Here is a 21,914-nt window from a genome sequence, read left to right as displayed (position 1 = left end):
AAATAGAGTGGGAGGAGCGCCGTGTGTTGGACTGTGTATTCTGGGTAGGGCCCGCCTAATCCCCGAAGGCGGGGGCGTTCTCTCGAAGGCAGTCGGTAGTTGTAGTTTTCCTAGCCTGGGGCGCTCGGAGCTGTCCGCGCGAAGGCCGAGGGGCCTGACGGGATTTGTAGTCTGCGCGGGAGGCGGGCACGCAGGCGCAGCTGGGGCTGGGGCGGGGCCGCAGCACTGCGGTGAAAGCCGAGGCAGCGGGCAGGCGAGCAGGGGGGCGGGCGGACATCTTGGGATCCGGAGAGTGGCTGGGTCGGCGGAGCGGGGGGCCGCATACGCCAGGTGAGCTGGGGATTTGGCCTTACGGGGTGGGGAGAATTCCGCGGGTTGCCTGTCCCGCTGCTCAGCCTTGCCCTTCCCTGCACTGCGCTAAGTGAAAAGCTGCCCATACCCGGGAGTGGCCTCAGCCTTCAGACCCGGGAGGGAGCTGACGGCGGGGCGGGGGTGCTTGGGGTGCGGTTGCAGGACTGGCGGGGAGCGGCGCCCTCCTCCTGATCCATCGGGCGCCTCTAGAGAAAGGGAGACGGACCGGAATCCTCCCAGAGCAGGGACGCCGCGCGGCGCCCCCTGAGTAGGATGGTGACCCCCCCCCCCCCCAAAAAAAAAAAAGAAAGAAAGAAAAAGCGTACACCTGCCCTCGGCGCAGGGACAATTCCTCCATCTCCCAAGACAGTGACACCTCTTTGTAATGCCTCTTTGGACGGTGACAGGTCTCACACAGTGACACCCCGCGGCTCTTTTTCCTCAGGCTTGTGACAGCCCCCGCACCCCGTGGCACCATCTCTTCCCACGATGTCTTTTTCCCTAGCGAAAAGCCCACCATCCGCTCGTGTTTCTGTTCCTAAAGCTCAAGTGGACCCATCTCTCCAGTTTTCCCGTATTTGCCACTGTCAACTTCTCCTTGCTGTTTTTTCCTCTTCAAAGCCCTGACCTTTGCCATACAGCAGTCTCTTTTCCTTAGGGGCCCCATCAGCTCTGTTTGCAACTGTGCGATTCACCTGAGTATACTGCTGACGGGTCTCTTAACTCAATATTATGTTCCTGTCCAGAGCCCCACCTCTAGTTCTCCAGTGCCCAGAACTTCCTACCACTTGATACCTTTAGACTTGGTTCTTTGCCCAGGGCTTTACCTGCATTTTGCATTTCCTCTCTCACCTTCTTTAGGACTCAGGGATGGAAATGTTTTCATCACTTGAGAGATTTCTCACTAGTCTGGGTGATGGTGACAGCCACAGTAAAAGGCTTTATTTTCCAGTTTTAGAAAAGTCTGCTAAGCTTCCCCATGTGAAATTAATACCAGGGCTAATCCAGGAAATCTAGAACCAAATTAACCCCTTTTCTCAGTCTAAATTAGTTTGACCCAAATAATTTGTATATATATATATTTGTATAATAATTCTGATATCCTGCCCCTTGCTTATAAGCACTCAGCCAAAAGTGAGTTACTTGGTAGGTTTAGAATCACAACTTCAGCTAGAAGGATCAATTTTATGAATCTGCATACACACACACACACACACCCTCATTTTTATTGAACTCTGGAACTTTTCCCAAAGCAGGGAGGATGGTTCTGGGCACTGTAATAAGCAGCCTGGGTCACTGAAGGTGGTTTGCTAGTGCTGGGACCTTTTCCCTCTGCTTCTTTGCCTGCTTATCTGACTGCCTGGAGAGATGTGCCTGCTTTGGTCACACTCCTGGTTCTCATCAGAGCCTAAGGCCTCCCTTCTTTCCCCACCCCCACACCCACACCCTTTCCTGGAATGTGTAGACTTCTGGAGGTTCAGGCTCTGCTGCCTTCTTAGAAGGGTAATGGAGTCTGAGAGACTTGGTGCTCTAAAGGTTGTGCCTGGGGGCACCAGGCCTGAGCCAGCTGGAGTAATTCCTACCGCCATTCCTGCAGCCGCAGGCAGGCCTTCTCGGTGACTCACTGGCTGGAGCCTGAGTCTGCACAGAAGGGGGCTGAAAAGGATCCTTGCTGAGCTCAGCGCTGTGGAGAGAGGGTGGGGGTGAGCTCAGCGCTGTGAAGAGAGGATGGGGGTGACTCCAGAAAAGGGAGGGTCAAGATGGCCTTAGAATCCTGAGCCCTTGTCTGTTTCTTCCATCCTGTGTGGAATAAACAGGAACTGGAGCTTAGCTGAGGGGAGGGGCTTGCCTGGGAGGGCTGCAGGGTCACTTAGTAAAGGGTTGAGTCAGGGAAAAAGCCAGTGACCTGTTCAGCCCCACAGGGGACATTTGCAAGGGTTCTGAAGACTTCTCTTACCCCACCCCCACCTGTCCTTAGGTCAGTTCTCAGAGCGATGGGCCGAGGAGACTGAGCTGCCGCCATGATTGGAGGCTTATTCATCTATAATCACAAGGGGGAGGTGCTCATCTCCCGGGTCTACCGAGATGACATCGGGTGAGTCCCCTGGCTAAGCCAGCTATGTCCCCCCCTACCCCACCCTCTCAGCCCCAGCATGCAGGACCAGGTCTTATCCCAACAGGTTTGACTTGGGCCCCCACCCCCACCCCTTGCTGCATCCTGGAAGCTCATCTGATATAGCCTGGTTCCTATTAGGTCTGGTGGTATTGGCCTAGCAGCCTGTTTTCTGGATGCTAGGCAAGACCAGTGGAATGAAGGGGGCCCTACATCTTTAAGGAACTCCTGCCCTTCCTGCTCCCATTGTTCCTTAGTTACAGTTCTGGTTGCTGGAGATAAGTGTTTTTACCTAGACAGGTCAATTCCTCCTTTCAGGAATAGGGAGATGTCTCCAGTGAATGGAGTTAGTGCCAGGCTCGAGGTGCTAATCTAAATCTTGCTCTTAAAGCCCTTTTCACGTTGAGAGCCTTCATTGGATTCTCTTAAAAGTCTCTCCAGGCAATCCTTTCCCACTCCCTTTCTCAGGAGGAATTGAGCTGCTGACTCAGCTGTTTTCACTTCCTCTGGGTCATTCCTGGGAGAGGTTGTAAGCATGCTCAAGGCGCGCTCTGGGTCACTGAAGAAGGGACAGGGAGGCCATGCTCCTAGGACAGTGCCATGTTCTGGTTCCCTCAGACCTTAAGAAGGAGCCACAGCCTTATTTCTCATTCTGCCCCACCCTGCATGTCATCTTTCTAACTGAGAACTACATAGCCTCAGCAGCTCTAATGAGATTGGGCTCTTCTGGTTCCTGCTACCTGTTTTTCTTCCTCAAAGAGCTTGAGATATATAGTCACAGCATGGGCCTATTGCAGTACCCCAGCTTCTTGGCTCCCTAGTTGATGGGCTCGCTTGGCCCGGCCTTTGTGGCTCTCTGTTGGTTTGGTGGCATGGCTGAGCTACACGATTAAGTCAAGGCCAGGTTACATGCCACCTTGCATGCCTTGCTATGCTCTTTACCCTTGCTTGTCTTGTCTGCTTCTACCTCATGGTGTGTGCTGCCCTCCCTGGTGTGTCATGTGTCTAACCCTCTCTCTCGTTGCTGTCACTCTCCTCTTCTTGCTGGCGTCATTTCTCTCATCCCATCTCATTGGCTGCCGTAGCAATAGGTAAGCGGCGTATCAAGCTGCTGCCCAGGTACAGGTGGGTGGGGGGCCCTAACCCCCCATCATTTTTTTTCCTTCATCCTTTTTTATTCATACAGCAAGTTAAGCTTGCTCTGGAATTGTATACTGGACAAGAATGAGTGGCATAGCTTCATTACTCCTTGATACTTCTTACCCAGTAGATTAGAGCCTTCTCTGAAGTCAAACTGGCTTTGTCCATCTTCCTGGAGGATTCTCCATCAGTGGGCTCACTAGTGGAAATGAAACAGGGTCTTTTCTCTCCTGGGCATGGAGCTTACTGGGAAGGTGCTAGAGAGGTGGTAGCTAAGTATAGGTGGGAAATTGGGGCCAGGCCTGGGAGTTAGAAACATACTTCTCTAAACTTGAGGAACCTCACTTTATTGATATTACATCTGTCTTTCTGCCATTGCCACTTGACTTCCCTCTTTCTCATGCCTATCAGATACTAGCCTAATCCAGACCCTCCTTCTGGCCCCACTGGGAGCCATAAGAAGGGAACCACCCTAATGGTTTAGACCTTGGCTTTAGAATACATGTCATATTTCAGCAGTGTGGAGGGTGGGGCTTTTAACAGCTGTGGTTGACCCCCATGGGGTGGGGTTTTCCCGGGTGCTGAGCAGGCTCTGTGCACCCTTTTCCCTTAGGAGAAATGCAGTGGATGCCTTTCGAGTCAATGTTATCCATGCACGGCAGCAGGTACGCAGCCCTGTCACCAACATCGCTCGCACCAGCTTCTTCCATGTTAAGCGGTCCAACATCTGGCTGGCAGCTGTCACCAAGCAAAATGTCAACGCTGCCATGGTCTTTGAATTCCTCTATAAGATGTGTGACGTAATGGCTGCTTACTTTGGCAAGATCAGTGAGGAAAACATCAAGAACAATTTTGTGCTCATATATGAGCTGCTGGATGGTAAGGATGGGGGAGTGGTGGGCCTTGTGGGAATGAACCTAATTGGGTATGACCTAGAGACTGGAGCAGATCTGAAGTCCAAGTGTTCTCTGAACTTTGTTTCCTGCATACCTGATCTCTCAGGCTAGGATCTCTCTATCCTTGAGAAGCCAGTTCAAATCCAGACTTAAAGACTGCTCTGAAGTAGAACACAGAAATAGGCCAGCAGGTGGGGGCAGGGAAGTTTTGGTTTTCATAGGACTAAAGAGCCTGACTCAGGTTTGGTGGCTGAGCCTCCAAAATTCATCCTCTCTTCTTTGTGACTTGAGCCTTAGTTCGTTCTTGTCGTGGCTTTCCATCTCAACAGCTACTTCGGAGCATGTGGGAGGATGAGATTTTACAAGCCTCATGGAGTGCCCTTTGTTTCCTTGTTCACCTGTAGGGTATGGTGGTTAGTTTTTCCACCTTCTCAGCATCTGTTTTCTGAAAAAAAAAGGGGGTACAGAGTTTTTTCACCGCTGACCCACTGACCATGTGACTTTTTTCTGTCTTCTCTGTTTGAAAAAAATAAACATTTTTGGGTTTTATTAATTTTATTTTTTTTCTGGTGATACTGGGAGTTGAACTGAGGAGCACTCTATTACTAAGCTATACCCCTAGTTCATTTGTTTGTTTGTTTATATTACTGGACTGGGTATTGAACAGGGCCTGGTGTATGCTGGGCAAGTGCTTTATCACTAAGCTACATCCTCAGTACTTCCTCCCAGCCCTTTTTTTTTTTTTTTAAGAGAGAGAGAATTTTTTAATATTTATTTTTAGTTTTCGGTAGACACAGTATCTTTATTTTATTTTTATGTGGTGCTGAGGATCCAACCCAACGCCCCGCGCATGCCAGGCAAGCGCGCTACCGCTTGAGCCACATCCTCAGCCCTCCTCCCAGCCCTTTTTATTTTTTGACAGGTTCTTTTTTGACAAGTTACTGAGGCTGGCCTTGAACTTATGATCCTCCTGTCTCAGTCTCCTGAGTTAAGATGTGTGAAGTAATGGCCACGAACTTTGGCAAGATCAGTGAGGAAAACATCAAGAACAATTTTGTTTTTGTTTGTTTGTTTGTTTTGGGAATACAGACATGCACTACTGTGCCCAGCTTATTTTAATATTTATTTTTTAGGTGTAGATGGACACAACACAATGCCTTTATTTTTATGTGGTGCTGAGGATTGAACTCGGATCCCACCCATGCTAGGCGAGTGCTCTACCCCTGAGCCACAGTCCCAGCCCTTATTTGATTTTTTTTTTTTTTTTTTAGCTTTCTGTGGACACACAACATCTTTATTTTTATTTTTATGTGGTGCTGAGGATTGAACCCAGCGACCCGTGCATGCCAGGCGAACGCGCTACTGCTTGAGTCACATCCCCAGCCCCTTATTTGATTTTTTTATGAATTACAAATCACAGAGTAAATGCTACAAAGGTAGAATACTTTGTGCAATGATTCCACATAGTCTTAGGGAGCTGTGCTAACTAGACATGCCCAGGTCAGGAAACTTGAATGAAAGTGACTATAGGTTTGTCCAGGGGCTAATAATTCCCTTCCTTTTGCAGAGATTCTGGACTTTGGCTACCCACAGAACTCAGAGACAGGCGCACTGAAAACCTTCATCACACAGCAGGGCATCAAGAGTCAGGTACTTGCATTGTACAGACCATAGGCCGGGTGGAGCCCAACCTCCCTTCTGCCCAGCTGGCCTAGCCTTGTCCAAGCTGACTCATGAGCCCGCCCTTGACAGGAAGTCCTGGCCTGAGCCTCTTGCAATGACAGCAAGCCTGTTTTTGCCTTGTGTGGTCCTTCCACCCCAGGGGCAGCCGATTCAGCATCTCTTACCAAGAATACAGATCAAGCAGTTTCCTTTGGGCTGGGGACAGTGGGGTGAGGTTTTGCTCTGGAGGCCTGGTATTCTTTGGGATCCTCCTATAGGATCCAAACCTCATAGCCTTCTCTCCTTTTCTGCCTCCCCTATGGCTTCCTGTGGGAACCTTTTTTGGCCCCGTGTCCTCCAGCATCAGGTAAGTTGCTCCCTTGGCTTCTGCCCTTGGGCTTTACTCTGTTTTCTCTAGGCCCTGCCCCATGGGGACCTGTGGGAAAGAATGGGTTACAGGGAGAGGCCTAGAAGGGAGGTGGGGTGAGGGTGAAGTGGGAAGAGAGAGAATGATTGAAAAGGGAGAGGAGCAAAGCCATTGCTGTTTGTCTTTACCTCTATGTAGACAAAAGAAGAGCAGTCCCAGATCACCAGCCAGGTGACTGGGCAGATCGGCTGGCGGCGGGAGGGCATCAAGTATCGCCGGAACGAACTCTTCCTGGATGTTCTAGAGAGTGTGAACCTGCTCATGTCCCCACAGGGTGAGGGCCCTCTCATGATGAAGCCAGAGGGAGGCCAGGGCAGGATCTCTGAGCTTGCCTGCTTGACTCAGCTGTTCCCGTTTATCTGTTCTATCACCAGGGCAGGTGCTGAGTGCCCATGTATCAGGCCGGGTGGTAATGAAGAGCTACCTGAGTGGCATGCCTGAATGCAAGTTTGGGATGAATGACAAGATTGTCATTGAAAAACAGGGCAAAGGCACAGCCGATGAAACAAGCAAGAGGTGCCTGAGTCAGGGAAACAGGAGGGAAAGGGCAGTGGGCTTTGAAGGGTTCACTGGGGCTTGGTGGACCAACTTCCTTCTGGATTTCATTTATGCTATAATTGCAAACTCTCTTAAGTGTATGTTTAGCTGATAGCTCTTGACATCAGCAATAAGAAATGAGGGGTTGCCATTAGCCTACTCTCCTTAGAGAACAGACTCCTTGTTTGGCCCCTAGGACCAAGGTCTCATTGATGCATACTGACAGCTGTTGCCCAGTGTGCCAGAAACACCCATGTCCCAAGCAACAGGCCTCTAAAGAGATGATGAGTTTGCAAAGCTCCCTCTCTTCCCAAACTCTGGGACAGGGACCCCTGAGTCAGAAAACTGTGTCCTGAGACTGTGGTGTCAGTCTGGAGTAGTAAGATTGCCTGGCCTGACACCTGCCACTCCTCCTATACTAATGAGAGCTCTTCTGCTTGCAGCGGAAAGCAATCAATTGCCATTGATGACTGTACCTTCCACCAGTGTGTGCGACTCAGCAAGTTTGACTCTGAACGCAGCATCAGCTTCATTCCACCAGATGGAGAATTTGAGCTCATGAGGTGCCATTGGGCAGTGAGGAGGCAGCGGGTATTGCTGGCTGGAGGTGGGGGAAGGAGTGGAACAGGCTTTCATTGCCAACCTCACTTTCCAACCCCAAAGGTATCGTACCACCAAGGACATCATCCTTCCTTTCCGGGTGATCCCCCTTGTGCGGGAAGTAGGACGCACAAAATTGGAGGTCAAGGTGGTCATCAAGTCCAACTTTAAGCCGTCACTGCTGGCCCAGAAGATTGAGGTGAAGACAAGGGGCTTGGGGAGGAGGAAGAATTTGTCTCCAGAAATAAAGGTAGTATATGTCAGGGCTTGACAGAGCTTGACGGGTGTGTCACTTCTAGGTGAGGATTCCAACCCCCCTGAACACGAGTGGGGTGCAGGTGATCTGCATGAAGGGGAAGGCCAAGTACAAGGCCAGTGAGAACGCCATTGTGTGGAAGTGAGTGTTTCCTTCAGGAAGACACAGCTGCTCTCTAGATGCTATAATGTACCTTCTTAAGTTTCACCTTTTGTCCTATCCATTGTGGGTTGTGGAGCGGGAAGAAAAATGGTGCCTTTTTCTCTGGGAGCCTCTGCTTGTGCTGTCAGCTCTTCGGCTTGTGTGTGCCTGCCTGCACTTGGGTTCTTTTTACATTTCTTTTTCCAAAAGGCTTTAGCATTTCTCAGTTGTCCTAGTAATATGTCTGTAAAGCAGACAGACAGGGCAAGGGATAATGTGCCCATCTAAGCAGAAAGTGCAACCTGGAGTGCTAAAGGAATAACATACCCAAGGTTCCACAGCAAGTGGTTTTCAGGGTCCTGATTACTTTTCCTTGTCCTGGCACCTCCCATAAGCTCCTGGTTCTCACCCAGTTTGAAATGGCAATCCCCCTTTGAAACGCCTCCAAGCTATCACGGGCACTTGCTACCCATTGCTCCTTTGTTCCCAGGATCAAGCGCATGGCAGGCATGAAGGAATCGCAGATCAGTGCAGAGATTGAGCTTCTGCCCACCAACGACAAGAAGAAATGGGCTCGACCCCCTATTTCCATGAACTTTGAGGTATGGCAGAGAAGGGGCCTAGCACCATGGCAGGATATGCTGGGAAAAATAAGAAAGATCATTCAGATCAACCTCTGTACCTTAGGGATGAGAAAACAGACCTAGAGGGAAGAAGTGACTTTAACTCATAGACCATTTCTTCTCCCTTTAAAAATCTTAGTAGAAATTGCTATTCACACTGAGAAAAAAAAATTTATTTATTTTTAATTGTAGATGGACATAATACCTTTATTTTTATGTGGTGCTGAGGATTGAACTCAGTGCCTCACACATGCTAGGCTAGCATTTTACCACTGAACTACAATCCCAGCCCCTGAGAAAAATATTTTGATTTATCTTAGTGTGTTGCGAAACAGTTCTTTGAAAAAGTTTCAATTGTTTAAATGCCAGGTAAGAAGTAGATGCTGTGGTACCTGCCTGTAACCCCAGTGATTCAGAAGGCTGAGGGCAGAAGGATTCCCAAGTTCAAAGCCATCCTCAGCAACTTAAACACACTGTTTGAAAATTAAAAAGTAAAAAAAACTGGATATATATATCTCAGTGGTCAGTCCCCCCTGGGTTTAAATTAAATTTTTTTTTTAAAAAACGTGAATTCAAGTAAGGCAGCAAGTTTTCTTACAGACAGGACAATGAGCAGACTTTGCATGTGTTAGACATATAATTTTCTCCACCTTACTTTTCAAGTACATAATATTGAGCAGGATAAGTATGTTCTAATGCAGTTCTCTGGCTGCTGCTGCCTCCTCCTAATTAAAGGAATTGATTCAAGTTATCTCAGGTAGCACTTGACTCAACACCCAAAATTATTGCTGGTTACTCTTGGATATTCTCTCTTCTTTAGTAATGTTACTTAGAGGGCTCCCCACCACCCCTATCTTCTTTCAGGACCCCCGCCATTCAAACATCTATAGTAGAAATGAGGTAGGGCATAGCTACTGAACTTTTCAGAGAAATGCTGTGAGAGGAAGACCACAGTCCTAACTGGAACTATTCCCTGCCCAGGTGCCATTTGCGCCCTCTGGCCTCAAGGTGCGCTACTTGAAGGTGTTTGAACCGAAGCTGAACTACAGCGACCATGATGTCATCAAATGGGTGCGGTACATTGGCCGCAGCGGCATTTATGAAACCCGCTGCTAGCTGTCCAGTGGCAGCTAGCCCACCTTCCTACCCACCCTCTTCTGCAGGTCCAGGCGCCCCCAGCCACCACACATCAGTGTCTCCTCCCTTCTGCTTTGCTGCCTTCCCTTTGCACCAGCCCCTGAGTCTAGGTCTGAACCAACTGCATTGCAAGTGGGACTGGTGGAGCAGTCCCTGGGCTCCCTGGGCAGGGTGGTTTCTGGGACTCCTGCTCTTCCTAATTCATCTGTGTGTCCTGGCCTAGTGCCAGGCTGAGTTCTGTGACCAAAGCCAGGTGGGTCCCCTTCCTCCCCACCCCCGTGGCCACACCTCTGGAGTGGGAGGGTTGGCTGCCCCTCACCTCAGAGCTCCCCCAAAGGCCAGTAACGGATCCCTAATCCTCAGTCCCTGTTCTGCTTTGGGATAGTGTGAGCTTCATTTTGTACAAGTGTGACTTCGTCCAGTTATAAACCCAATAAACTCTGTAGAGCGGAGTTGTTGGCTAAGTGTTGATGTGAAAGCTACAGGGGGAGGGGAACTGGTAGGACTTCCCACATATTTTTTTTTAATATTTGTTTTTTAGTTGTACTTGGAGTCAATAACCTTTTTATTTTATTTTTATGTGGTGCCAAGGATCAAACCTAGTGCCTCATGCATGCTAGGCAGTTGCTCTACCACTGAGCCACAACCCCAGCCCCATATTTTCTTATTCTGCCTGTTTTGAGTAGAATTTTCTATTCTGAATACTCTCAAGGTTCTTTCCTTGTTACAGTTATGAGTCCCCTGCAGGCCTTCCAAGCCCTTATCTTATTTGGTGTTGGTCCATGTCTCCTGGCTTCTCTAAGAAGCAAAGGGCTCAAGAGTAAGCTCCTGACCCCCAGTTCCCCAAGAGTAGTAGATTCATTTGGTCTTGTAGCCATCCTGAGAAACTGACCTCTTATTCCATCCTTTTTCTATTTAGCCAAGCTTTCTGAATCTTGGTGGGTTAGGAAAGGAAAGATTTTATTTTCTCCATGTCTCTTAGAAAATTCCTCTGGATACCTCCACCCCTGCAAAGAAAAATGTGGTGAGCTAGTCCTTCAGGGGAATGTCCCATATCTTGCCAGCATGCTGGGGCAGGTAAAAGAGCAGATTTGCCCTTTCTAGTTTTCTCTTGTTTAATTTTTTTTAAAACTTCGAATCTATTAACAGAAAATTTAAAACAAATAGAATAATGTAATGAACCCCCATGTCCCCTCACCCAGCTTCAGCAATGATCAACTCATGGTCAGTTCCTTGATATATCCAGTATATATTCACTTAACCCAGATATCCTACAAAATTTTCCATAACTTGTATCTGGGTCCAGTTAGGATCAGTTGTGGTTGGTTCATGCATCTTGTCTTAAAATCCATACATTTCCCCTCAGCTCTCACTTTTGTTGAGGACCTGGAGTTCTGTAGTTTCCTGTTAGAAGTTACCTGTTGTATCCCCCAGGGTCACTTTATTCCTCCTTGTATTTCCTGTAAAATGGTGATTAAAAGGAGAGGAACCGTAGTTTAAACCTTTAAATATCAGGAATGTTTCCTCATTGTGGCCATACTTAATCAAAACGATAAATGGATAAAGATGTAATTTTAGGTGCCAATTTTAGAGCCCCAAGTTGGAAGAATATTTATCTAAAATATCAAACAGTAGCGTCATGTAAGGACAGAATCCTAACTTCTACCTGAGGAATCTATGAAGAGAAATATCCTTCTACTGACACTGAGATTCATGGTGCAGGAAAGCCTGCTGTGGGTGTAGGTAGGGAATAAATACCATGAACTTCTACCGTCTGTGGTGTCTATCTGGTTTTCTTTTCTTTTGGGGTTGTATGAGGTTGTGCCCTGGGGTGGTGAAAGAACTGGCATAATTTGCAAGGGTCGACTACACTGTCAAGAAGTGTAAAACAGGGAGGGCGGGTCGTGCCGGGCGGGGGTAAGGCACCTGGCTGACCTGAACAGCCAGACTGGAACAAAACCAGCAGACGCAGAAGACTGAGCCTGGGGCTTCTTGAGAGGGCAGGGCGGGCATGAGTCAGCAAAGCTCTCAGAGGGTTCCAAAGTGGACCTGCCTGGACATACAACTGTATAAGCGATTCGAAGAACGCTTAAAAACCTGGCAGAAAACGATGTTTTATCAATCTTCATCCTATTGGAAGACTCCCATCCACAAGACCACTCATGCTTTGCGCCCTGATAAACCTTGAGGGCCCTTGCCCCACCCCTCGCTTCTGGATCGCCACCTCCCAAAAGGCTGCGAGAACTGTACACATGGCTAATCTTGCAACAGTAGGCTTCGCGCAGGCGCAGAAGGAGAAGCTCATCTAAACTGGGAGCGGCGCTTGCGCGCGGTTCTGCCAGCCCTGTTCTCCCCGCCCGACAGATTCCGCGCCCTCGGCTCGTTTCTTACGTCACTGCTACGCATGCGCTGTGGGAGGAGGAGCGAGATTTCGGGGGAAGGGTAGGGGGCGGGCCTAGACAGAGGTCTCTCGGCGACTGCGCGGTCGGGATTCCGACTGGAACATGGCGACTTGTGCCGAAATCCTGCGGAGCGAGTTCCCAGAAATTGACGGACAGGTCTTCGACTACGTGACTGGTGAGCCAAACCGAATCATCTGGCTGATAAGGCCGAATTGGAGGTCGCGGGGGAAGAGTAAGGGATGGCAGTGTTGGAGACCGCTACCAGGCCTCTCCTCTTGAGTGACCTCTTGTCCTGAGGGGCGGTTGGGTCTGGAGCGCGGACTGGGGTCGCGATTCAAGCCCTGATACTGTATGTCCACCCGACCGCTATCTACCTGGTCCCGCCACTTTTCCCCCAGGCGTTTTGCACAGCGGCAGCGCGGATTTCGAGTCTGTGGATGACTTGGTAGAAGCTGTGGGAGAACTATTGCAAGAGGTTTCCGGGGACAGCAAGGATGACGCGGGCATCAGGGCTGTGTGCCAACGCATGTACAACACTCTGCGCCTGTATGTGCCAAGGAATAGGGGTCGATGGGGGCGAAGGGAGGCTAACGGTTCAGAGACAAGAATTGGGGGGAGGTCTCATGGCCGTGGAGCTTTTCCCTCAACTCCTAACTGCGCTTTTTATCCCTATCCCTAGGGCTGAGCCACAGAGCCAGGGAAGTAGCCAGGTGCTACTGGACGCCCCTATCCAGTTGTCAAAGATAACGGAGAACTATGGTGAGAGTGAGGGGAGATTGAACTAGCCTCCCTCTGTCCTTTATGCAGCTTCCACCCACAGCCACCTGTGCCCTGCAGCTTGGAGGACTCCTTCCTCTCTTTTTCACAGGGCAAGAGTTGTAGGAGCTAGTTGACATGTTTATGAGAGCAAAAGAGCCTGTGATGATGGGAATAAGACTGGAGGGTTCTCCCAGCTGTTAGGTATGGTAGGAAGTATATGGGTCTTGGAGCTGGACAAATTTGATGTCATTTCCCCAGTTTTGCAGCTTATTGATCAGTAGTAAAAGAGTTGTTTATGTGCCCCAGTTCCTATATCCTTATATGTGAGATTTGTGGGGGGTTTTAGTTCGGAGAAAATCATAGCTGTCCATCTCCAGGGTTGTAATACTTTCTTAAAAATGTGTGTCCATACCAGGTTCTTGTTGATCACTCAAAATGTTAGTTTTCCTTCCCTCAGGGAGAAGGTGACTGCTTTTTCTTCTCACTTACAGACTGTGACACCAAACTTCCAGGACTGCTAAAGAGGGAACAGTCCTCGGTGAGGAGGAAGTGATAGGGAGGGAGCTGTGTCCGTGGTGGGTATGGGAGTTGGCTATCCAAATGTCAGTGTCTTTGGGGAGATTTTTAAAAATTCTTTTTTAATTATACATGACAGTTTAATATTTTGATATATCATACCTACATGATTTGGGGGGGTGGATTTCTAATTGTGTCTTTCTGTGAACTTTTGAGTCTGTTCAACATGAGTAATTTGTGAGGGTTTACTTGAGATGTTCTCTCTTCTGAGAGAACATCTCTTTCTGAGCCTACACCTTAGGGTGAAATGGTTGTGTTTGGAATTCACTTAGACAGTGAATGCGAAGAAGCTAGAAAAGGCCGAGGCCCGACTGAAGGCAAAGCAGGAGAAGCGCTCAGAGAAGGACACCCTGAAGACCAGCAACCCACTGTGAGTTTAGGAAGAAGGGCTCAGAAGGAGAGCAGAGCAGTCTATTGTGACAGAAGGGTGGTTGGGAGCACTGAAAGCTATATACTTATCTATTTTAAAGAGTCTTAGAAGAGGCATCAGCCAGCCAGGCGGGCAGCAGAAAGGAGAGTCGATTGGAATCATCTGGCAAGAACAAGTCCTATGATGTGCGAATTGAGAACTTTGATGTGTCTTTTGGAGATAGGTGAGAGAATGGCAATATGGGGTGGCATTCTTTTTCTTTTTCCAATGTAGGGAGAATTTGGAGAGATGAAATGGGCCTAAAAACAATGTTAGGATTCTGCTCTATTTGCTATGTGCCTGTTTTTAAAACACCCTTAATCTCCTTTCTTCCACTCTTGCAGGGTACTCCTGGCTGGGGCAGATGTGAACCTGGCATGGGGCCGCCGATATGGACTGGTGGGACGGAATGGGTTAGGGAAGACAACACTGCTGAAGATGCTGGCCACCCGGAGCCTGCGGGTCCCAGCCCACATTTCCCTGCTACATGTAGAGCAGGAGGTTGCTGGAGATGACACCCCTGCCCTTCAGAGTGTGCTGGAGAGTGATAGTGTGCGAGAGGACCTGCTACAGCGGGAGCGTAAGCTCAGTGCCCAGATTGCTGCTGGCAGGTGAGAGTTAGGGAAGACCTAGCAGAAGCTGTTTTTCAGAGTGCCTGCCATGCTGTCCCAGTCCTTGATTTGCATGTTCATCCTTCTTGCTTAGCAGAGCTTAGAATATGGCATTGTGGGACTCTGAAGCCCTCATTCTTTCAGCACCCATTGACTCAATACTTTGGGCAAGTCTTCCTGTGTTCTATTCCTGTTCTGGCAACAAAGCAACAAGTAGCCTGTTTTCAAACTATATAGGATGCAGGGCATCTTCCTAGACTGCCTCAACTTAGGCTGGTTGCTCTTTCTCTTTTCCAGGGCAGAGGGTCCAGAAGCTGCACAGCTGGCTGAAATCTATGCCAAATTGGAAGAGATTGAGGCTGACAAGGCACCTGCCAGGTTTGAAATTCCTCCTCCTCATTATATTTTACCTTTTTTTTTTTTTTTTCACTCTTAACTAGCTTGCACACATTACCTGTGTCCTACTTCTTTTAAAATATTCTTGGGCTTTCTTATTTTAAATAGCACATTATATTTTACCTTTCCCTCCTGTGAAGTGTTCCAACTGGGTTTTTTTAATTTCTTCATTCCTAGGGCATCAGTCATTCTTGCTGGACTTGGCTTTACTCCTAAAATGCAGCAGCAGCCCACCCGGTGAGTGATGCTTGCCATTCTTGGTTCTCAACATTGTTGACTCTGATTAATACCACTAATGTGTCTCTGTTTAGGGAGTTCTCAGGTGGCTGGAGGATGAGACTGGCCCTGGCCCGGGCCCTGTTTGCTAGGTGAGTCTTCTGAAACCATGTGTGAGCCTAGGGAGGATGGGTCTTAGGACATGACAATGAGTCACTGACCTAAAACCTCATGCCATGTATTCTTTTTCATAGGCCAGATCTTCTGCTATTAGATGGTGAGTTTAAAATGGGTCACCCTGGCTTCAAGGTGGGGACAGGTAATAACATCTTTTTTTCCTAGTTCTACAGCCCTTTAATCACAAGTGTGTGCCCCCTACTTCTTCTACAGAACCCACAAACATGCTGGATGTAAGAGCCATTCTGTGGCTGGAGAATTATCTACAGGTGAATTTGGGGAAAGGCTCTTTAGTGGGTTTGGGGAAAGTCTGCCTCTAAGACACTTGGGAGCCTGGGATCTGTTTACCCTCCCAAACTGGGCCTGCTGTCCTGTGACTCCTCAGACATGGCCCTCCACAATCCTAGTCGTCTCTCACGACCGAAACTTCCTGAATGCCATTGCCACAGACATCATCCACCTGCACAGTCAGCGGCTAGATGGTTATCGGGGAGACTTTGAGACCTTCATCAAGAGCAAGCAGGAGCGGCTGCTTAATCAGCAGCGTGAATATGAGGCACAGCAGCAGTATCGCCAGCACATCCAGGTGTGGGGCACACAGGGCTTTGAGTCCCATCCCATGGTATCAGTTGTGGGTAGCAAGGGAGTTTGACCAATCCTTGCCCTCCCCCTGCAGGTTTTCATTGACCGGTTTCGCTACAATGCCAATAGGGCCTCTCAAGTGCAGAGTAAACTCAAGATGCTGGAGAAGTTGTGAGTACAATGTCCTTGGCCAGACCCTGTTTTCTTCATTTCTTCCCTCATTTTGCAGGCTATCTTTGCCCTCCTGTTCCAGGTCTTCTTTGGCTGGCAGGCAACTTTGACTTCATTTCCTGCAGGAAAGCAGAAAATATTTTACACTGCTCTTAAAGGGTTGATTTTGCCTTTTTCTATGCAACCACTAATCTACAATCTGTCTTTACATATTTGCTTATTCTAGATGTTTTGTATTTAAAAAAAAAAAAAATCGTACAGTACGTGACCTTTGGTATCTAGCTTCTTTCACCTAGAATGTTTTCCAGGTTCATCCATGTTGTAGCATGCATCAGTACATTTTTTTTAATGGCTGAATTATATTCTGTTGTGAATATACCATATTTTGTTTATGGATTCATCTGGTCATGAACATTTGGGTTGTTCCTGTTTTGATTTTTACAAATAATGCTGCCATGAACATTTGTGTACAATCTTTTTGTGTGAACATGTTTTCATTTCACTTGGGCAAATAGCTAGGAGTGGATTTGCTGGTTTACTTGGTGATTTCATGTTTAACTTTTTGAAGATCTGCCACACCATTTTTAAAGGACATACACTGTTACATTCCTGCCAGCAATGTATGAGAATTGAAGTTTCTCTACATCTTTGTCAACATTTATTCTTAACTCTTCAGTTTTAGCCATCTTGGTGAGTGTGAAGTGGTTTAGACGTGCATTTCCTTAATGACTAATGATATTGTAATTTGCGATTTTAATCTCGAGTAGCCTTTCTAGAAGTTCTGGGAGGAAGATTAAGTTCATAAAAGTTTAGAACTTTGTGACATTTAAACACATATCATAATATATTAACCAGGAATTAAAAAAAAAAAAAAACCTACAAAAAAATAGGGGCTAGGGATGTGACTCAGTGGTAGAGTGCTTGCCTGCTATGTGTGGAGGCCCTGTGTTCAATCCGCAGTACCACATATGGGAGGAAACTACTTCCAAAAAGGGGGTGAGGATATAGCTCAGTGGTAGAAAACCTGCCTAGCATGTGTGAGGTCCTGGGTTCTGTCCCCAGCACTGCAAAAATAAATAAGGTAATTTTTTTAAAAAGCTAAAAAAAAAAAAGGGTGAATCTTTTTCAGCAGATAGTGAACTAGAAAAATGTATTCTAAAATAATATCAACTGGGTTGGGGATTACAATATTTTCCTAAGTTTTCTCTGAGCTTATATTACTTGTGCAAGAGGAACAAGGTTATTTTTTAAGTTTTTATTTATTTATTTATTTATTTATTTATTTTTGCTTGGATACTGAGGATTGAACACAGGGCCTTGCACACGATAGGCAAGAGCTTTACCACTGAGCCATACCCCGAGCCATAATAAAGTTACTTCTTAAAATCATAATTTAGTCCATTTTCTCTCTCTCCTCAGACCTGAGCTGAAGCCTGTGGACAAAGAATCTGAGGTTGTGATGAAGTGAGTGCTAAACTGGGGGTGCTGGTGGGGAAGCCCTTATTTCTGGCTACCCAATGCTCCACACCCACACCTCCTACAGATTCCCTGATGGGTTTGAGAAGTTCTCACCGCCAATTCTGCAGCTAGATGAGGTGGATTTCTACTATGATCCTAAGCACATCATCTTCAGTCGTCTGTCTGTCTCAGCTGATCTTGAGTCCCGCATATGTGTGGTATGGTTACTATTTGTCTATTCCCTGAGCTGCAACTCTTGCACCACAGAAAGTGCGGGTTGGGCCATCCTGAGGCCATAGAAGGAGGTGCACAGGCATAGGAGTTGGGTCTAGGCAAAGGACATTGCAGTACTCATATTCTAGCCTCATATAGCTACCCACAGAGCTTAGAAGCCTGGCATGTGGTGTTTTCTGAATACTCAGAGCAGTACTTTTTCTGTCTCAGTTCTAAGTTAACCATGGGATATTTTAGCAAGAACATGGGTTTCAGAATCAAATTTCCAATCCTGACTGACCATACCATTCCCTAGCTTGGTTACCAAGCAATGTCTTCTTCCTTAAAAGGGAGATAACAAGCCGGGCGCGGTGGTGCATGCCTGTAATCCCAGAGGCTCGGGAGGAGGATCGTGAGTTCAAAGCCAGCCTCAGCAAAAGCAAGGCGCTAAGCAAATCAGTGAGACACCCTGTCTCTAAATAAAATACAAAATAGGACTGGGGATGTGGCTCAGTAGTTGAGTGTCCCTAAATTTAATCCCTGGTACCAAAAAAAAGTGGGAGGTGGGGGGTGCCTAACAAACTAGGCACAATGGTGTACTCCTGTAATCTCAGAGAGTCAGGAGAACAAGGCAGGGGATTTCAAGTTGCCCAGCTTGTAACTTAGCAAGTCTCTGTCCCTGGGAATGTAGCTCATGTATAATGCCCCTTGGTTTAATCCCTGGTACCATAAAAAAATAAAAGGGGGGCTGGTAGCATCTGCCTCATTTGGTTATTGGAAAGATTAAATCCTAGCACTTAGTAAGTACTCAAGTATTGGTTTTAGTTTTTTAGAGAAATAGTTTTTTGTTTATGGGACTGGGGATGTCGCTCAATGGTAGAGTACCTGCCTATCCCTGCAAAAAAGAAAGAAATTTGGGGGGATATTGGAAGGCACAACCTAGGACCCCTTCTCATCTCCTTCCTTTCTGTGTTCCTTCATGTGCGCTCTTTAACATTCCTATGCTACTTACAGGTTGGGGAGAATGGGGCTGGAAAGTCTACCATGCTGAAGCTACTTATGGGGGACTTGGCACCTGTTCGAGGCATCAGACATGCTCATAGGTAAGGTACCATCACTAACCACGTGTACGCATTCATATACACTCACACTGCTTACACTTCTTTTTTTCTGGAGGGGGGGATAGTAGACAATAAGTACTTACAGTTGCCAAAGGAATATAATACATTTTAAGACCTCTCTTATTAGTAGAATTATATTGTCATCACAATAAAGGTAGTATATGACTACAAATATCCATAAAGTTTTATAGAGTAAAAGAAGAAAAGGATCAAGCATTGGTTAAAATGCATAAGGAGTGTTTTAGGAGTTAAAATTTTTTAAAAAGAAAAAGAAGTAGGAGGTGAGGATCTCATGAAAATCAAAGGGAAATCAGTAGAGGAAAGACGAGGTGGTGGAAGGAGAGAAGGGAGGGGGAAAGTAATAGGGAATAATCCAAATTATATTGTGATGTTGTGTGCATGTATCAATATGGAACAATAAATTCCATCATTATGTACAACTATGATGCACCAATTAAAAAAATCAGGGGGAAGGGGGACGGGACCAATCATAAGGATTAAATCTGGCAAAAAGGAAGACAAAAAATAAGCCAGAAGCTAGAACTGTACTGGAAACATAAAATTATAGAAAATGTTTTTTAAATCAACACATATTTTGTACAGATAATACATTATATCAGTTTCTCTTAAAACATTTTAACATATATTATAAAATACTTGTCTGCAATTTCCCATACTAAGAGTATATTGTTTGAATGTTCTCATTGTAGCAATGGAATTTCACAAATTTATTTTCTTTTTTTTTTTTTTTAATTCTGCTTTTTTACACAAATGGAGCACAATTTTTCATTTCTCTGGTTGTACATGATGTAGTCACACCATTTGTGCAATCATACCCATACATAGGGGTAATTATGTCCACCTCATTCCACCATCTTCTCCGCCCCCCACCCCGCCACACATACCCTCCCCTCCTCTCCTCCCCTTTGCTCAATCCAATGTTTCTTCATTCTTTCCTCCCCCCACCCCCATTATGAATCAGCATCCACCTGTCAGCCTTTGGTTTTGGGAGATGGGCTCACTTTGCTTACTATGTTATTCTCCAGCTCCATCCATTTACCTGTAAATACCATGATTGCATTCTTTTTTAAGGCTGAGTAATATTCCATTGTGTGTATATTCCACAGTTTCTTTATCCATTCATCTATTGAAAGGCATCTAGGCTGTTTTCACAGTTTAGCTATTGTGAATTGAGTTTCTACAAACTTGAAGTGGCTGCATGACAGTAGCATGCTGATTTTAAGATCTTTGGGTATAAACCGAGGAATTTAACTGGGTCAAATGGTGGTTCCATTCCAGATTTTCTAAGGAATCTCCACACTGCTTTTCAAAGTGGTTGTAGCATTTTGCAATCCCACCAGCAATGAATCAGTGTACCTTTTTTCCCCACATCCTCACCAGCAATTATTGTTGCTTGAATTCTTGATGATTGCCATTCTGACTGGAGTGAGATAAAATCTTAGAGTGGTTTTAATTTGCATTTCTCTAATTGCTAGAGATGTTGAACATTTTTTCATAAGTTTGTTGATCAGTTATATATTCTGTGAAGTGTCTGCTCATTTCCTTAGCCTATTTATTGATTGGATTATTTGGTTTTTGGGTGGTGTTTCTTTGAGTTCTTTATGTGTCCTGGAGGTTAGCCACATACACTTTTTCATAGTCATTGCCTTGCATCTTCATTTCTGTCTGCAGGAATCTGAAGATTGGCTATTTCAGCCAGCACCACGTGGAGCAGCTGGACCTGAATGTCAGTGCTGTGGAGCTGTTGGCACGCAAGTTTCCTGGTGTGTTAGGGATCTGAATTGAGGCAAGAGGGCTCAGGCTGACCTCTGCGGCTAGGGGTTGGTATAGAGCAGCCATGCTCAAGACTAGGCATAAGACACGGGCATATAGAGGCAATGGGCATTTAGGACAAAGTTGGGTCAGGAGCCTACCTGATGAGAGGGGACATTTCCAGGACGACCTGAGGAGGAATATCGTCACCAGCTGGGCCGGTATGGCATCTCTGGAGAACTGGCAATGCGCCCTGTTGCAAGCTTGTCAGGGGGCCAGAAGAGCCGGGTGGCCTTTGCTCAGATGACCATGCCCTGGTGAGCCCTGATTTTCTAGCGTTTTTGCCCTTTCCATTTCCCTTTTTGCCCATAGAAAATGATTCTCTCATCTTTGTATCAGAGGGATGCATTTTCTCCCACCATCCCCTTCATCACATAACTGTCCACCTTCCTGGGTTCTGCCTTCCAGTCCCAACTTCTACATTCTGGATGAACCCACAAACCATCTGGACATGGAGACAATTGAGGCTCTGGGTCGAGCTCTCAACAATTTCAGGGTGAGTATGCTTTCACCCTTACCACCACTCCCTACTTGTCAGTTTGCTTTCCCCCTGAGCACCTCTTGCTGTCCTGTTTTTCAGGGTGGTGTGATTCTGGTGTCCCATGATGAGCGCTTCATCCGGCTTGTGTGCCGAGAGTTGTGGGTGTGTGAAGGAGGCGGCGTCACCCGGGTTGAGGGGGGATTTGACCAGTACCGAGCCCTCCTTCAGGAACAATTTCGCCGTGAGGGCTTTCTCTAGGGCCACCAGGCTAAGGACTATGCCCAGGACCTGGACTGGTTTTGAAGATCCCTGGGCCACCATTTAAGCAATCACGTCCAGGCCACAGACTTCCCCCTACCTGGGGACAGCCTTATTCCAAGATCTCTTCCTTTTGACTGGAGCATTCTCTATACAATGTGGAGAGCCCCATCCAAGGGTCTGTGAGGACTATATCCCAGCAGAAGGGGGTGGGGCTACCCTCTAGGGTTGTTTACCCCCACTGCCCCAGATTGACTGGGCCCCAAGTGGCTGCTATGTAAATTAAATTATCCCCTGCATCTCCTTTGCCTCATCTCTACTGCTCCCTCTCAGGGCTGCAATGGTTACATATTATTGAGGGTGTGGGC

General features: G+C 47.0%; 2 protein-coding genes across 3 annotated transcripts; both read left to right on the top strand.

The window, feature by feature from the left end:
* The first annotated feature begins 221 nt into the window (after positions 1-221).
* Positions 222-10,335, top strand: Ap2m1 (adaptor related protein complex 2 subunit mu 1). Its single transcript, XM_058585099.1, has 11 exons — positions 222-330; positions 2,330-2,446; positions 4,218-4,483; positions 6,068-6,150; positions 6,728-6,863; positions 6,964-7,105; positions 7,570-7,689; positions 7,790-7,925; positions 8,026-8,123; positions 8,614-8,725; positions 9,728-10,335. Exons 2-11 carry the CDS (start codon positions 2,373-2,375, stop codon positions 9,860-9,862), a joined length of 1,302 nt encoding a protein of 433 aa, XP_058441082.1. The 5' UTR covers positions 222-330; positions 2,330-2,372; the 3' UTR covers positions 9,863-10,335.
* Positions 10,336-12,311: 1,976 nt separating this feature from the next.
* Positions 12,312-21,845, top strand: Abcf3 (ATP binding cassette subfamily F member 3). Of its 2 annotated transcripts, XM_046462662.2 has the most exons (21): positions 12,312-12,460; positions 12,684-12,831; positions 12,965-13,044; positions 13,536-13,582; positions 13,893-13,990; positions 14,091-14,213; positions 14,374-14,640; positions 14,938-15,018; positions 15,214-15,273; positions 15,348-15,404; positions 15,507-15,529; positions 15,643-15,698; positions 15,815-16,015; positions 16,106-16,182; positions 17,602-17,646; positions 17,726-17,858; positions 18,868-18,956; positions 20,667-20,758; positions 20,932-21,064; positions 21,216-21,303; positions 21,388-21,845. In XM_046462662.2, the coding sequence occupies exons 1-21, from the start codon at positions 12,388-12,390 to the stop codon at positions 21,544-21,546; spliced, it is 2,130 nt and encodes a 709-aa protein (XP_046318618.1). In that variant the 5' UTR covers positions 12,312-12,387; the 3' UTR covers positions 21,547-21,845. The 2 variants fall into 2 exon arrangements, with proteins under 2 accessions (XP_046318618.1, XP_046318619.1); XM_046462663.1 differs by lacking the exons at positions 12,312-12,460; positions 12,684-12,831; positions 12,965-13,044; ... (1 more) ...; positions 13,893-13,990; positions 14,091-14,213 and having other exon boundaries at positions 14,541-14,640; positions 14,913-15,018.
* Positions 21,846-21,914: the final 69 nt, after the last annotated feature.

This window comes from Marmota monax, unplaced genomic scaffold (genome assembly GCF_021218885.2).
Source record: "Marmota monax isolate L192 unplaced genomic scaffold, Marmota_monax_Labrador192_F-V1.1 WCK01_AAM20220418_F8-fsc00100, whole genome shotgun sequence".
NCBI classification, from domain to species: Eukaryota; Metazoa; Chordata; class Mammalia; order Rodentia; family Sciuridae; genus Marmota; species Marmota monax.
Note: the sequence above shows the minus strand (reverse complement) of the source record. Positions and strands in the feature narration are given on the sequence as shown.